Source organism: Uloborus diversus, chromosome 7 (genome assembly GCF_026930045.1).
Source record: "Uloborus diversus isolate 005 chromosome 7, Udiv.v.3.1, whole genome shotgun sequence".
Lineage (NCBI taxonomy): Eukaryota > Metazoa > Arthropoda > Arachnida > Araneae > Uloboridae > Uloborus > Uloborus diversus.
In genome coordinates this window covers 125,124,747-125,141,880 of record NC_072737.1, presented here as the reverse complement: position 1 = coordinate 125,141,880, position 17,134 = coordinate 125,124,747, and the positions used below count along the sequence as shown (strand labels likewise).

At 31.8% G+C, this 17,134-nt stretch overlaps 1 protein-coding gene across 3 annotated transcripts in view; it reads right to left on the bottom strand.

Annotated features, from left to right (window-relative positions):
• The window catches only part of LOC129225584 (S-adenosylhomocysteine hydrolase-like protein 1), a 297,465-nt gene that overhangs the window by 116,048 nt on the left and 164,283 nt on the right, over positions 1–17,134 (bottom strand). Inside the window, exon 1 of one of the 3 annotated variants that reach the window (XM_054860038.1) lies at positions 15,472–15,853. The exons of the other annotated variants lie outside the window; for them this stretch is intronic. Within the exon in view, the coding sequence (XP_054716013.1) occupies positions 15,472–15,507 (36 nt within the window). The 5' untranslated portion in view covers positions 15,508–15,853. Of the gene's footprint in view, positions 1–15,471; positions 15,854–17,134 lie in introns of those variants that run through there. 3 annotated transcript variants of the gene reach the window in all.

The window sequence follows — 17,134 nt, the reverse complement described above, 5'->3', positions numbered from 1 at the left end:
GATCCGGACAGAGAGACTTTCAGCTTTGTTATAAGTAAAAATATATAAATAAATAAAATTACGTATTAAAATAAATAAACCGGAGCATCCCTGAAAAGTCAGAGAACAACACTGTTTCTAAGCCTAACAGTTTCGAGTTTCATTTTCAAAGAGGAAGCCCTTTTCATTCTCTCTCTCACTATACAAGGTAATTATGTCCCAATATGATGTCACATACACATCTCTTTGTCATTATACAAGGACCTCTGCTACTGAAAAAAAACATGCTTATAGTTGTTCAGCATGCGACAAATTGGTTTTGGCTTTTGTCGTATATCTTTCTATCCGTAAGCTCACAACATTTTGCACCAAAATAGAAATTCCTTGTAATCCCGAGGCAGGTCTCAAATGTTTTGCGAAATTGTACTTTTACAGTCGAACTCGCTTAAAACGGGTTCTGATTTAACGAGAACCGGGATTAAGCGAGGAAATCAGAAATACTTAGTTGGTACAATGTTAAGTTTATGGGAGCATAACTCGCTTTTAACGAGCAAACCCCGCTTTAACCGAGAAATATTTTTGTGATTCATAAAATTTCTATTGACTTCCAGTTGAGCTTAGACTTTTTTTTTTTTGGTACATTTTCTTTTACATTCCAAAGTCAACAAAAGTTTGATAAATCATAAATCCTGAGAACAAGAAACAACATCACTTCTAAATTTGTGGAGTAAAAAACGTTTTAAAATCATATATGTGTATTCCTCAAAAACAATGACAGAAGAGACAATCAGGCAGTTCAAAGCAAAGTAACAAACTTCTTTGGTGCTGTACAGTGATTAAAAAGAAGAAAAAAAGCAACTATGATGAATTTTTATGATTTTTTCACGAACTCGTTTTTTACGAGCACTCGGTTATAACGAGCAAATATCGCGGTCCCTTTGTGTTCGTTATAAGCGAGTTCGACAGCATAACGTTATTGATTATTTCTATTTCAATGGCACAAAAATATCTATTTATTTCAGAATAGGGAATGTTTATAAAATTAATTCACACTTAAACAGCTCGTGCTCTGCAAAAACACGAAGTGTTCGTTCCAAGCATTATCCTACTTAAGAGTAGATTCGCCTATCATTCATAGTTATTATAAGCAGAACAATTACAATCACAGAAGGCAGAAACTCAGATAAAAATAAAAAAAAAGGGAAATAACTAGGACCAAAGAAGATTAAATGGTTAAAAAGTGAAAGCGATAACGATTGTTCTAAAATGAACAATCGATTACAACTCATTGTAATCGGAATGATTATAATCACGCACTAACTGCTGCCAACATAATTCATGTTTTAATTTTCATTGGTTTCCCTACCTGCACACAACAAAGTAGTAATGATTAAAAATAGTAATAATACAAAATCTGTGACAAAATGCTCATTCTCAGCAAATTTTGGATCCTCCCGAGAATTCTTTAAAGGATGTTGTGCCGGGGATAATTAATTACCGAGCTATAATGACGGTCCTTCATTATCCTTAATGAGTTAAGGTTTGATGATCACGAAAAATTCGGTACATACGGGAGATAGATGAGTAAGATGCTTTTGTGTTTGAAAACGTACGAATCGATATGTAATGTCCACTACTCAGGTTTATCCAAATTTGTTTTGTACTTTCCTTTAAGCGCATAACCAAACATAATCTCCGTTTCATTAGAAAATTTGACTGAAGAAAGTTTTTAAGCAAATAATAATTAACGATAAAGACAATTCAAAAAATCAATTCTTACTAAAATACGCACAGACGATATTTATTTTTCGAATATCCATCAAATGATGTAAATTAAATAGTCATTCAGGGCAATATTGAGCCACAATTTCTTTATTTTAAACTGTTCCACTTGTTTTCAACAGTTTTACTGTATTTATTCGTATAAAACGGATGTAACGCTCCAAAACTACTGTATATTTATCTTAAATTAAGAAATAGTAATCGTTAAATCCATTTAAAATGATTTATCGCCCCGGATCAAAACTATCTTGCTATTGAGGGCAACTTTAAATCACGTCAGAAAAGGGATGGAAAATAAATGGTTTTAATAAAATTGTGCAGAAATACAAAACATTTTTACTGCACTGCATATTTTCACTGTTTGAAGAATTTATTATGCATCAATACATCTAAGTTTTTGAGGAAGGACAATTTTTTACCCTATTTGACCCTTATTTTAGCATTTTTGAGGTTTATCCGCAATTTTTACTATCCGCGGCACTTGTGCCCCCCAATTCCGCTGATAATCGGGAATTTACTGTATCGGGAGTGTACTGTACTGTTCTCTTAAGGGGATCAAGATCCTCCAAAAAAATTCTGAATCGGCGCCCGGACAAGCTAGAAATAATTTTTCACATTTTATTTCTACACTCGAATGCTGCTGTCTCATTCCACCGGGCTTTCCTCCACACTAAATAAAATTAAAGAGGTGAAATGTTAATCGGAATGGCCAAAACTTATCTCGAAAAACTATAAGAGCAAAATATGTATTTTGTTATTCGCTTTTATGCAGAGCACGAAATATTTACAATAATTCTATCACAAATAAAACGTTAATGCACTATAAAAATGAATTTCGATTCACAGTGCTTTCAAATAACTGAAAGAATTCTATCAAGAAAACAAGACATCCGGCTTAGAACGGAAATGAAGCAGTTCCTCTTTTTAAAAGCCTGGATAAGAACGAAATCCCAGTGCAAGTCAAGTTCAGACTTAAAAGTAAATAATGAGAAATCATGAGTCAAGTGTAAGTTTTTAACCTGTCGTTTAACCTATTAAATGTTTTGCAGTGGAAAAAGGGATTTTTAAAATTTACAAATTTGTTTCTTTATTATTTATAATTATTTCACCAAAAAATAAATAAATAAATAAATAAATAAATAAATCAATCAATCAACGATCTAATGCTTAGTGTAGTACATAGATGCTCAAAACATACGTAATTTAGCACAAATTTGCAATGAAAACTGTGTACGCATAAGTAATATGACTGTGTTAAAAAGTCAAAGTAAAGTAAACAGCGCAGAAAGTGCACAAATTAGTGTGCTGTGCACAAGTAAAAATAGGGAGAGCTTAAATATTTATAAATTCTATCTTCCGGTTTAAAAGTGTACCATCATCTTTATTAAAACAATTCTTTTCACATGTTTCTCACACGGTTCAAAGTTAACCTAAGAGGGTGTCAATAAAAGATATCCCAGTTTTTTTAGACATTTTTGACCACTCCCTCTTCTGTCCCAATGTGTCACACTTCGCCTTACTCCTCCCCCTTTGTCACGTGTTACGCTATTTTTCATTAACATATTCTTCTAAAATGCGTGATGCTACACTTCTTGTTACATCCTCTCTCCCACTTTTCACAAACTGTCACAATTTCACGAGCCTACCCCCCCCCCCCCGCCTTCCAAGCATGACATCAGTAGTAGACAGCCCCAAAATGGCAGGATAACTTTGAACCAGGTAAATAATTCATTAAATGCTTTTAAAATTATTATTTCCTAAATTTGGAAAATCGTACAACACTTTAGAAATTAAAAGCTAAATAAATGCCGTTGTGCCTTAAAAATAAAATAAGAAAAATCAACGTCTAATAACACAAATTGCAGATTACTGCAAACATGTGTTTTGGGGTTACAAGGAACCTTTTCTTCAATGCAAAATAAGTGAGCTTATGGATGAAAAAGCATCCGACAAAGATGCCAATAGGTGTGTTTACACTATTAAAACATGCGTGCAGCAGTTAAAAATAGACAAATTTTAGATCAAAGTTACGCTGAAAGATAGTTTCAATTTTTTTCTTACATTTGGAAGCAATTGAAATAGTACGTCTATCTGTCAAGAAAAAATTGATAACACTTACAAAGAGAAGTAATTTAGCGACTCATAGCTGAAGCATTGAGTCATGAAACATCAATAACTAACCCTCAAGGTTGTCAAGGGTAGAGGTAACTAGGGAGCCTTGACCATAAGGGAGGCTTGACCCACCCTTCAATTTTTGTATTTAAAAATATTTTAACTGTTTCTCACTATATGGCAGTCAAAGCTAGTGATGTGATCAAGCACCCATCTTAGTTTTATCCAACTAGCTATCAGATGTGTGGAGATATTTAGAAAAAAATGTTTTTCAACCTAAAAACTAAGAATTTTGAGCATAGTTTGTAAGACCTTTTCAGCAAATGTAATTAGTTTATACTTTTGCAAATGGGATTTTCTAAATACTAGAATAATAAGCTTTTATTATAATTATAAAGTTTGTTCCTTGAATTAGGCTTAACCTCACCATGTGCTACTCTGTACAAAATGGGTAGGTGGGGAGGCTTGACCCACTGGGTCAAGGCTCCCTTACTTAAACAGTTTAGGAATTCTAGAAATACTATTTATCAAAAACAATTTATAATTACAATAGTTACTTTATGCGGATAATATATATGGTTATTATATATTTTGTATGTTTATAATAAAACAAGACATTTATTGTTAACAAATATTCACTTATCAGTTATTGTTTACAATGGAATTTTTGTTGCAATAATTCATAAAAAAACTAAATTATGATTAATTTATATAGTAGGCGCCGCTTAATGTGATCACGGTTAATGTTATCATTCGCTTAATGTTATCAGAATCACAAAGTCCCGGAACACTTGTATTTTAACACACGTTAAAAAAGTCGGATATTGTAATCAGCGTCTTCGTTTATTGTTATCACTTTTTCATAAACTTTCAATTTTTTCCCCGTTTTTGTTCCTCAATTAACAGAAATACATATGCAAACCCTGACGAGACTAACTTTCTGTGTAGCATTTTATGGTTTTTAATAGCAGTTCAAATTTTTTCTAGGAATGAAGCTACAGAAATTTTGTCCCCAGTGACCACAGATTCCCCCTAAGAAAACTTTCTTTTGCACCTAAAAAAATTCAGTCGCTGGACATGTTGCAGGCATTGATGTAGGACCTCCATTGTTGCCATTACTTTGTAAACTATTAAAGAATTCTGTCGAGATTGAAAACAAAGCGAAGTTAAGTTAAAATTTAAACAAGAAGCAAAACAATGCTGGAAAATATAGAAAAGCTGAATGTGCTTTGAAACTGGTTTACGAATGTCAGGGAAAACGGTCACATTTTACTTCACCTATTACTATGTGATTAAAAATTACATAATTTAGCTTTAACTTTTTATAATTCAGATATTTCCATTCTGTTAGTTTAATAATTTATAATTTAAAACTGCGTTCCGTTGAGTCATTGTGATTTTAATTTGAGGTTGCCAAAATAAATGCACCTTTTGGAAAAAAATCATTATTTTGTGTCTCCTGGATTCTTTTCGGTTATTGTTATCAAATTGTATTTGTCCCAAAGTGATCACATTAAGCAACGCCTAATTAATTTTGGAATAATCTCTAGATTTATTCCAAAAAAAAATCTGGTGTTTGAGGGAAATTTGCAAATTTAAGTTAATTTTTCTCAAAAAGTTTCTCAGTTATAATTATTTTTTTATAAATACTAATTTTTTATGAATAAATTATTACTACTAACACAGAGAAATACAATATTGAAACACCTTTTAGCTGCACTGAAGAAGAAATAGAAGATTTTATAGTAGAAAATAATAAATTTGATTTTGACGACTTTGCTGTTGTAAAATTTGCAACAAAAAGAGATGTGTTATTTTGTTGGACGAGTTACAAGAGTATTCGTACTAAATGATGAGTATGAAGTCACGACGATGTGAACAATCATTTAGTTTTATTTATCCAGAAAACAATGATTCATAAATTCAATTATAAATATTAATGTATACATGATCTTAAAAATAATTTCTGAACATTCAATTATCATGATAAAACATGTATACTTAATATTTACATAATTAATAAAAAATATTTTCTATTTCTCATTTTACAATTATATATCACTACCCGGGTCAAGCCTCCCATACCACGGGTCAAGCCTCCCTTACTAAGGGAGGCTTGACCCGCTAAGCTAAGTTTTAAAAAATATTAATTTTGGAAAAGAAAAAATGTATTATTTACATTATCACAAATATATTCCTGTTGCCAATAGAATGTACTTCAATATGTGCTATCATATGATATTTAAATTTTCAAAATAAGATTTACAAAAATGTTTATCTGAAAGCGTGGTCAAGGCTCCCCAGGTTCCCCTACCTAATCAGATAAATGGCAAATGTCAAATCCGTTAACTGAAAGCAAAAAAGAGTCACTTGGCTGCCTAAAATAATAATATTAATAAAACAGTGGGAAATTCAATAGAAACATTTTTTTAAACCTATGAAACGAAAGTGTGAAGACACAATTAAGCGAGACTATGCTGTATTAGAATTTATATTACTCAACATTAACTGACAGTCACAAAGCGTTCAACATTTTTCATTTAAATGTAAAAAAAATCCATAAGTCAGAATAATAAAATCGCATTATAGCGAATACCAACGCAACAAAAGATCCGTTTCAACGATATAAATGTTCAGTCCCGTTTTAAATGCTATTTTGCTTGAATTTCGTTACAACGAAATTCCCTTTCCAACGAAGAAAATTTGTGGTTCGTTGTCGCCAACATCGAAAATTAAAAATGGCGTACATAAAAGAGAAAAACTCTCAGATACGCAACGAGGAGCTTTTGAGGGTCACTCCCCCCTCCAAATATCCTTTAGTTATAACACATATTACCCACTTTAATATGGCAGTTTATACCCATATAAGGACTGTCATATCCAAGCCCTCAATCCCCAGATGCTTATTTCTGGCTTTGCTAGAGCCTGAGCGAAGTTGAAAAGGGTCCAAAACAGTGGTTCCTAACTTTTTTGAGCCCACCGCCCTTTTTGGAAGAGCACTGACACCTATCGCCCTCTCCCCCTCTTTCGTCCTTGAAAAAAACTATAAGGTGGTGCTACTGTACATTGACATTACTGAAACTATAAATGCCTAACTGTGATTTGAAATAAAAATTATATGATATAAAGCAAATTTATCTTAAATTAAAAAATAAATAAGTACCTTTTTTACGCCTTTTCTCCTTTCTTTTGCCGAACGATCTGAGCTATTTAAAAGGAAATACCTAAGATCATTGACGTACTTTTCAAAAACATAAGTATACTTTTTTGGAATCTAGAGGAATGAAAAACACTGATATTTCAAATTTTCATTTTTTTTTAATTGAAAATTCATAAGCTTAGCGATGAATGAAAAAATATCGTTTCCTAAAGGTTCAACCGGGGCGTGAGGAGGATGCTCCTGAACTCAAATTCGTTCCTTTTTTGATTCCATGTCTGAACAATCAGTGCATTTCAATTTGTATGTTCGCTTGTTTTTCATTTTTATTATTTTTCTTGTTATTTTATCTTTTAAATACTCTCGCCCCCTATCACAATTTAAGAACGCATTGCACCCTTAAGGAGCTAAATCGCGTGGGACGATTGCCTCCAGGTTGAGAACTACGGGTCTAAATATTCCCAGAACAACGAAAAGTGCACACGTAAAAATGTATTAACGTTGTGGAAAAAAAAAATAGTATGTTTAAATATGAAGATTTTTCCTTTTTTTAAAATGAATTTTCTGCACCAGCGCAAAACTTTACAAAAACCTTACATGCGAGCATATATCCAGCCTTGAAATTCATTCGCATCAACAATTACCTTTATAATACCTACTATTCATTTTTGTTTTAGCAACGAATAAAAGGCTTGTACCACTCAACCAACCAAAAACAGAGCAAGTATTACAAAAGTTTTCAATAACTTAAAAAAAATTGCATCATACAATTTTGAATAACAACATCCGAAGTTCACATAATTTTGGGATAACTTCAGAGGAGTTTCGCACTAACAAGCAAATGCTTCAAGAATAATGGCAAAACATGTCGCTCCTTAAAAGCGGCTTTCTGAAATAAATGCGGCCATTGAAGCAGAATTAATACACAAGCTGCTCGTCTCCAGCAACTGTTCCGAATAAAGAACTGCTTACATGGGGGGCTTATAAGCCATCGTTTTCGTGGCGGAAAATAAATGCAGCAAATCGACCAATCCACCGTGAACTGAAGAGTAGAGAATAAGAACATATTCAATCGTTCGCAGCTGTTGAAGAGCTTATTACGAGCTACAAATAGAAAAATATAGTTATGGTAACCGAACCTCTGGGTGGTGAAACGGAAGAATCGATGAGTGTGTTTAAGTGACAAATCAATACATAGTTAACATTTAATATCTTCTAAAGTGGCGGTGAGATGACATGGTACGGTAAACTCTACATTCATTACAGGGATATTTGGCGGTTTATGAAAATGTTTACGCGCATATAAACGTTAAATATCAATACTTTGCTAAAATGATTGAAAGCATATGAAAAGCTAAGCGGCTGTTGCAACATCCAAGTTTTGAGTAGGTTGTTCTGCTTTTTATCTCGTGCAAAACTCAATTTCTTTCTCATAAAAGTTTCATAGTGCTGTGTTTAATGTTGTACAAAAACAATTATGGGGAGGGGGGGGGGGAGAGAAAACTCTTCAACCTGTAAAAAAAGTTCAATAAATTGGGACTACTACGGTAACAACAAACTAGCCTTAACAATATCGAAAAACATTCAGGAACCTTTACGATCAGAACTCTTAATGTATGTGTGCGTACAGTAAATCTGGCCCCATACCGTTATATCTTTTCAATGCAAAAAAGTCAAAATAAAAAATAAAAATAAAATGGAATAAAAATAAAAAGCAGGCTCTTAAATAAAAATTTTTCCATCTGTCTTCATGTAAGAGTTAAGAGTAAGTAAACCACTTTCCTAGCTATTGCATGAGCCTCAATCTAAGTGTATGATTTCATAAAGGAGCCAGATCTAATCAGGGGCGGATACAGACTAGCACATAGTCATAATCCCCATGATCCTCCCCTTGTATCCACCTCTGGATCTAATGTAGTGAAACTTGAGTAAGCTGAACAATTATGGAGCACTACTTTTGTGATCAACTTCATGTAAGTTGATATGTTCTAATTCTGTAAGGACTAATTCTGTACCTGATCAAAGTGGTTAACTTACAAGGGCGTCAATTTCACAGGTTTTACAGTTCCAACACATCATCTTTTAGTAATTATATTACTTCTGAATAAATACGATCTGACTCATGCTTTACAGCTTTATTCTTTTAACATGTTTGTGACAACTTTGTTACACTATTTACATAATCTAAATAATGCGAAATTCCATTGAAAAATCAGAACTGTGTAACAAATTCCGTAAACAGACTTTAATTTAGCTAGAAATAGGGCTGATAGTTAGAAATCCAGTTCAAAACTTTTTTTTTTTTTGCATAATCGAATTGCATTTAATTGAATAGTGAAAAGACTACTCAACCAAACGAAGATGATATCGTAGTGCTTAAACTACCAACTAGATCCGAAATTACTTTTATTTTCGGTGCATCGTAATAAAGTAAAGTATATTAAAATGCTTCATTGTTTTACAAAACGTATTATTACTTTTAACACCAAACTTATTTACAATAGCAACAGAGCAAGAATATACTTTTAAGAGAAAATAAAGGTGAAACTAGGATTTTTAAGGAGAAAATAAAGTAAAGTAAATTCTAATGATTCATTATTTTATTGACTGTATTATTGTTTATAACACCAAACTTATCTACTAGAATCTACGAAAGCTTAAGAAAATACGTTTAAAAGAAAAACACTTAATTGAAAACAATAGCAACCAACTCTAAAAAGAGTCCTTTTTAAGGGTTTAATGCGTAGAAAATCTATAAAAACAAATGTTTACAACGTTAGTAAAATATACTACTATTTATAATCTTGGAGCAAGGACATGAACTTGGATAATTCCATTGTCACTTCCTCCTTTGTAAAAAAGAGACTTTTTTTTTTTTTTTTTGAAGTCTTTCTTACTGAACTTTCTGGCAGCTAAACTGTGCTAAACATTAACCCTTGATACGTTTGTTTACAATCTGCGGTCGCATTTTAATCGTTTAAAATGTACTTGAAGCACGTAAAAAAAAAGGTTTAAAGGCTATTACAATGTGAAATCAATTCTGATTTTTTTCAAAATATAAAACCCTTTACTTTATCTTTACTTAGTGACAATGACTCAACAAAAGAGAAAACGCAAAAGGACTTCCAAGTCTTTACAAAAAACTAATGATTTATAGCGGCACTGATGTGAAACTACAAGAAAAATGTTTCAAGCGGACAAACAGAAAGAATGTGGGTAAGACTTGAATCATGATTTGGAACGTTTGTCTTTTGATAGGCTCTACTTTTGAAAGTTTACCCCTATGTGGCGTTAGATATAATGGCAATTTCTTTCTATGTTGAACTGCAGTTTCATTGAGTAAATGTCTGGGAAATAAAAGTTGTTATGTAAACTAACAAATCACTTCGGCATTGTAAACAAAATAATACAAAATTCATCAAGAGAAATATATAGTAGAGAAGAATTGCGGTATACATACTATATGTCCAATAGTTTGCGCCTATTTTGAATTTTTCCCCTGCATTCTAGTTCTAATTAACTATGAAACTTATTAAGGATCGCGAAACTGTTCGCCAATTTCGATAACTACAATTTCTTCATAACTTTCAAATTCCAGGGAACTTTCCTGAGGTTTTGGTAATTTTCACCTTCTCAGCACGCTTTTCCGTACAGCATTTTCCCGTATCTTTTATTGTCTTTCCGATTTATTTTCTCTACATTCTGTTTTGGGTTTTGAAACTCCATTCAAGCTATAACTTAACATACTTTAGGTTAACTACTTAAAACTATTAAGTGGTTAATCAAAAGTATTTAAATTTGAAAATAATGCTCAGTAATAAAAGCATTCTTCTTATTTATATGAGACCTACTATAACTATTATTATAAAAGGGAGCATTAAATAAACTGCTAAGTTCAACTAATTCTCAAAAATATATAACTCCAGCAACAAAACACAGTCATTTAAAAGTCACAAGCCAATGTTCTCAGTTCTGTTAACAATAATATTTCAACAGCTATGTACATTAAAATAACATACACACATGAAACACACTAAAATGTTAGCTTAGTAAATTGAAGATGCAGTACCATTTTGAAATGTGTTAGTATATCATACATACTTAGTCCTTAAACTCAAATAGGGTCGATTTTAGGTCATTACATTTTACGTAAAATGCAAATTATTCATTATCTTGTTTATGCCGGTAATATGTAGAGCAAATTTCTCTTAGTAATGTCACACAGAATTAAGTAGCTAAACTGAACATACTGAATAACAGAATCTTGTTAGTAAGTTTATGCCCAGAAAGAATAATGTCAAGGGAACTGCCGGTTGAAATGAGATAATGCAAACCATGGTAAAAAAAAAAGTATGGATTTCGCTCGCCACTTACAAATCAATTGTTTTTTCACACGTAAAAACTAAAAAATAAATAAATCTATTAAAAAAATAAAAAATATGGTAATAACGGCTGGGATTTGACGTCGCTAATTGTACATTCCTTTTAGCTCGGCATTGCAAATATTATTTAAAATATCTCGAAGCTAAACAGTTGTGACTGTTCGAGTAGTTGTTCTGAGTACAGCAGCGCTTAAAAAAAAGTTAGATGTTGTAAAAAAACAATTTCTTATCGCATTTTAAGAGCTAAATATTTCGTTTCTTAACATTAATGTTATGGGATGAGATTTATGCTTCAACTGGCTATGATTTCTAAGACATTTTTGTGTTCCAGACAGATTAAGAGAATTTCCTTTGTGTTCTCATTAAAGGAAAATTTGCTTGATTTTCAAAATTACGGCACCTTTGATGATTTTAATATTGGCGAAAGTGAGAAATAGAAAGAAATATAGTTTCTTAAAACCAGCAACGATTTGAATAAAATAAAAAAAAAGAGGTGGACCCAAAGCGAAATCAAGATAACTTTTTAAAATTTATAGAGCTAAAAGACAAAATCGAACTTGGCCGGTTGAGATATACATGCAAAGGTATTCTCGACGGATTTTAAATCAATCGATCCTGAAGCACTTCAAATACCTCTTAGGGGCCTCAAGTGATTGTCGATATTAGCTCTTAGAAGCTAAGGAAGGCAATATGTAGTTTCTTAAGAGCAGATGGAGACATTTAGCTTTTAACAGGAGGATATGATTCGCTGAGCTTAAACGAAGAAGGGAAGATTTAAACCAGAGTGTTTCAACGTTTAATTACCCGAAGGCTAATTAAGCTTTAGAATAGGAATGTGAGGAGCAGATACATTCCAGAAACAGAACGAGTAGCAAATTTTATTTCAAAACTTTTGTTTAAATTTTAGTGAAAGAAAGTTTAATATACATTACCAAATCATTTTACAGTCGAGGAATTGAGAAATCAATGTCATGATAGGCATTACTTTTTTATACAAGTTTCTCAACGTTCACTGTAAGTATATGAATAGAAGAAATTATGTCCCGTTGTAGGGGAAATTTAGAAAGCAAGGTGTTGTTGATGTAAATTGAAATATATATATATATATACATATATATATATATATATATATATATATATATATATATATATATATATATATATTTAAAACCTTTCAGCAGCAACTTAACAGCAACTCAGTTCGTTCAGGGCAAACGATTTTTCTTCCAATACAATTAAAATATTTTTTCAGTAAAAGGTCGAGAGTCAGCAAAAATGAAAAAAGTGAACCGTATGCGACCCACTGGTCAGACTACACTGATTTAAATAGTAAAACAGGTCCGATAAGAGAAATAAGGTTCTCTAGAAACTGAGGTTAAAAATATTGTGAGAAGAACTGCGACAAACTAAAGACCAATTTATATAATGAAGCATTATCCCTAGCTTTATATATATATATTTTTCTTTAGATTGTTCAAATTATTTTCGAGAAAAATGAAATTAATTTACAAAAATGATTTATTATTATTATTTTTTTAATTGAGGAAGTGGAGTAGTGTACAATTAGAAATACAGAAAGCAATATAACAATATCAAAACAATGAAGTCCACAATAAGGGAGTTTATGCAACACAATTGCTTACATTGAAAAGTTTGTATCATAGATTATGAATTTTTGAGCAATCCATTTTGGGAAGAAAGGAAATCCCAACTGAGCCATGAAACTTACACAGTTATAGGAGCTGTCCAAATTTACAAACGCATCGTTATGCAATTCACTAATGTCTAATATATTAAGCAATGGGAGAAACTGAAATGGGTTTTCTCATACCCGCAAGTATGAAATGTGAAAAGGATTGACTTTCAGTATCTCGCAGTAACTGAAAATTGAAAAAGGTCTCGGTTTATGCAAAAGAAAATTTCCTTTTCCTAAAACACAACAGCTTAGGGTTTCAATTTACATATTGATCCTCAAAAAAAAATCACTCATCGTGAAATTTGAAGCTCTTAGAGTCGGTAAGCAGTGAAAAAAGGGGACATTTACAACAGAAACCTTATGAATTTCAAACGATCAATTTCCCCTCATTCCTGAATCAAAGCCACAGAAATGCTAAGTAACGGGAATTGATGAAAGCCAATCGTCAAATATTCACTGCAACACCTTCTGCGATTCCGAGAATGAGGAAGGAATATAATTTGGCGCACAGTGGGACAATTTTCTTAACGAAGTAGGAGAAGGTAAACATTTCGTTGAAAATAAGCAAGCATTCAGCAGTTCTTTTCCCGACCGTTGATATTTCAAGTGCCAAGATGAAAAAAGGAAAACATACAGCGCGTAATGAGTTCAATCATAAATAGAATCATACTACTGAAAAAGAGAAGTGGATTCACAGGGTCCAAGAGCTCATTAGGAGCGAACATTTCTGGGGATAAATCACAAACAAACTCAACTGAATTTATCGCACGCTGCCAGCAATGCCAAAAAAGAAAATTTAAAGCTAAGTTTGCGGAAGAGTTACGAAAACTTAGCCGGAAACAAGTGAAGTGACAGCAATCATTCTGAATTTAACCTTAAAATTATTGACACATTTAGGTACCAGGTACAACGCCACGAAGTTGAGTTAAGGCAGTGAAAAGCAAAGGGATGTAAGAGGACTACTTCAAATTTTGAGTAAACGCGTGAGGAATTCAAACCCTAGGTAAGCTTTCATTGAAAGCTTTTCTAAATTTTCCTGTATAGCAGCACCTACCAGGGTTACTAGAAAAAAAATCTTTCACTCCAAAACAGAAAAGTTTCTTTCAACATTTGTGCTAGTCATCTCCAAATTTTCAATTTTGGCACTATGCACCCTTTAATTCTAGGTACTTCGATTATGATAATTGGTGTGGTGTCATCTCTATTTCTGAACCATTTTGTCCAACATGTTATGATCGATTAGAATGCTTCACGGAAAGAGAGCAAGAAACACATCCGTCGATTTCGCTTTCAGCGCCACGGTGAATTAGATGTTTAAGCCAGATTAATGGAAAGTTAATTTCGTTTATAGATTAAATTACTTTACAAACATCTTTCTTGCAGCATACTAGATTTTTGGTCTCAACATATTAAAAAGAAATCTCAATTATTTTTCTTTACTTAAAAAAGTATAGTTAATACCTCGTTGATTCGAACACCTCGTTAATAACCTCGTTCATTCAAACACGCTTAAAACGAATAAGTTCTAAGACGAACTACAAGTGCGATATCCGTCCTATTATATTGACCTATTGTGCCCTATTGTGTTTTTTTTTTTTTTTTTTCAAAAAGTTCGATTATTGACTCTAGTAAGATTCAAAATGCAAAGTCAATTGCGGAGGAAAATAATTCTACTTGTCTTATTTGACTCCGAAGAAAATTTACAAAAGAATATAATTAACATTTTTCAACACAATACAAACCGAAAGAAAAGTCATAATGATTCAAAGAACATAATAATTTTTGGCCACAACAGTAAACGAATAGTGCTTCCCAACGGTTTCTCGAGTAGGTGCTAATAGCCAGATACAACGTCATAAAGCATTCAGCGACTAGTTTAGGGTTCAAAAAGTAGTTAATTTAGAAGTAATGTGCAGGCCATCTTTGTTCAATGAATTTCTTTGATTGCGAATTAAAAGAAAAAAAAAACTTATATGCACTACAACTGAAGAGTTTGCCGTAAGGTAAATAATATCTGAATAATTCTCCAATGAATACCAACTTTTTTTTTTTGTACTGCATCTTCAATATACTTAAAAACACTCATTTTCATAATGTTAAAATTAAAAAAAAAAATCAACAACAACTTGATACACTATTAAAAGAATAAACAACACTAAAAGTAGTTGGGCATATAGTAATTTTATGACTAAAATAACATGCAAAGTAATCACAGTTTTCTATAGACACAACAGACGTCACTTTCTAAATCTATTCACATTTACACAGCAAATCAAGAAAAGGGTGGAAAATAAAATAAAATGAATGTTGAAAACTAAGTTATAGCAAAAGAAGCTGCAAATGAAAACAAAACAAGCACAAACCTTTTCGCCGGTACCACTTTCCGCCATTTTAACCATTCAGGTAATAAAAAAAAACGAGAAAAGTTGCACAGCTTGAAAAGCGTGTCACATCCAAACTCCTTTCAAAATAAAACAACTGTGGCATACAGTCATAAGTACTTTGGAAACTAAAGATAAAAGTGGAAGAGATGATCAAAGAATTCAGAAACTTTGAAGCAAGAGTGATGGGGATGAAAAAATGACAAAAAAATGTTAATATTCCATTTCACTCTAAAAATATCAAAAGAAATGAAAGAGGAACAGAAACTAATAAATACTTGGGTGGTTACGAGCGCGGCTGAGAGATACAAAACGCAAGCGCGTCAATAGATTGTATCCCCTCAAGAAAGCCAGCAGTTCGTGTGAGCTCGGAAACTGAAATATTTTCTTCTCTGCAGCTGAAAAACAGAGGGCGCTCGAGATAGTCCACTTTTGAGGTTCGGCTTCAAGTATTAGAATACTGAATAGATCATTCCTTGGATGATTGCGTAAAGGGGGGGGGGGCTAAAGAAGGGGGCATCTCAATTTGATAGCTTCATTTGCATACTTGTGAAAAAATCCATAGTTGCAAGACGACAGACGGCACGAAAGCTAAACGGATTACAATTGCGGATGAATAAAATATAAGGTTAAGATTGAAAACAGTTTCACTTTTTTTGAGTTGGTAACAACTAAATGTCAAAGAAGTATATTATTTAATTTTAATATTTTAAGAAAAGAAAAGGAAAAAGAAAAAAGTAGAAACACTAAAATGTAAATAAAAAAATAGATAAAAATGAAAAAACTTCAAAATAAGTTTCAAAAATTTTTTTTGTCCTTTTGCTGTAGATTCGACTTTTCATTTTGCTGTGAATACAAGCATGCATCGAAATAATGTTCCTATCTTTTTTCAGTATTATGAAATTTATCACAAAACAAGTATGCAATAAAAACAATAACAATGATGTTAATTTCAAATAAAGTTGAGCAACAATTTTCTAAATTAATTGCTTTAGAATTCAAAAAATAAACAAATAAATAAATAAATAAATTAAATTAAATTAAATAGAATAAAATAAAAATTAAAAATAAATTAATAAAAATAAATACATACATAACAAATAAAAATAAACGGATTGTGGACATTTAAATATTTTGTTGAAACGAGAAAAAAAAAACATAACCAAATAGCAAAATAGTTTTATTATTATTATTATTTCCATAATTTGCATCAATTGTAAAAATATAAGGAAAATGCAAAAGCCTGCTCAAAAATATGTATAACATCCTTTTCCCTTTCGTTTTTTAAATTTATAGCTTTTAACAAGAAAACATTAAAGAGACATAACATTTTATATTAGCACAAAGCTTATTTGATCATTTTAAATTAAACATTAAAGGGGTTTGGGGTTTATATTTAAATAAGTCTCAATCGTGGACACCAAAAACTTTTCGACTGTTTTTGTTACTTTTTGAATATTAACAAACAAATACCAGAAAAACTTTTCTCTAAACTTTAAGGTTTTCAATACACTACAGTAATATAAACAGCAACAACGAATACTACGAAAACTAACAGAACTTCCGAAGCTTCATTACAACTACCCAAAATAACAAGGTTCAACTGTAATTGAATATCAAATTCTTCTTCGAATCAACAAACAAA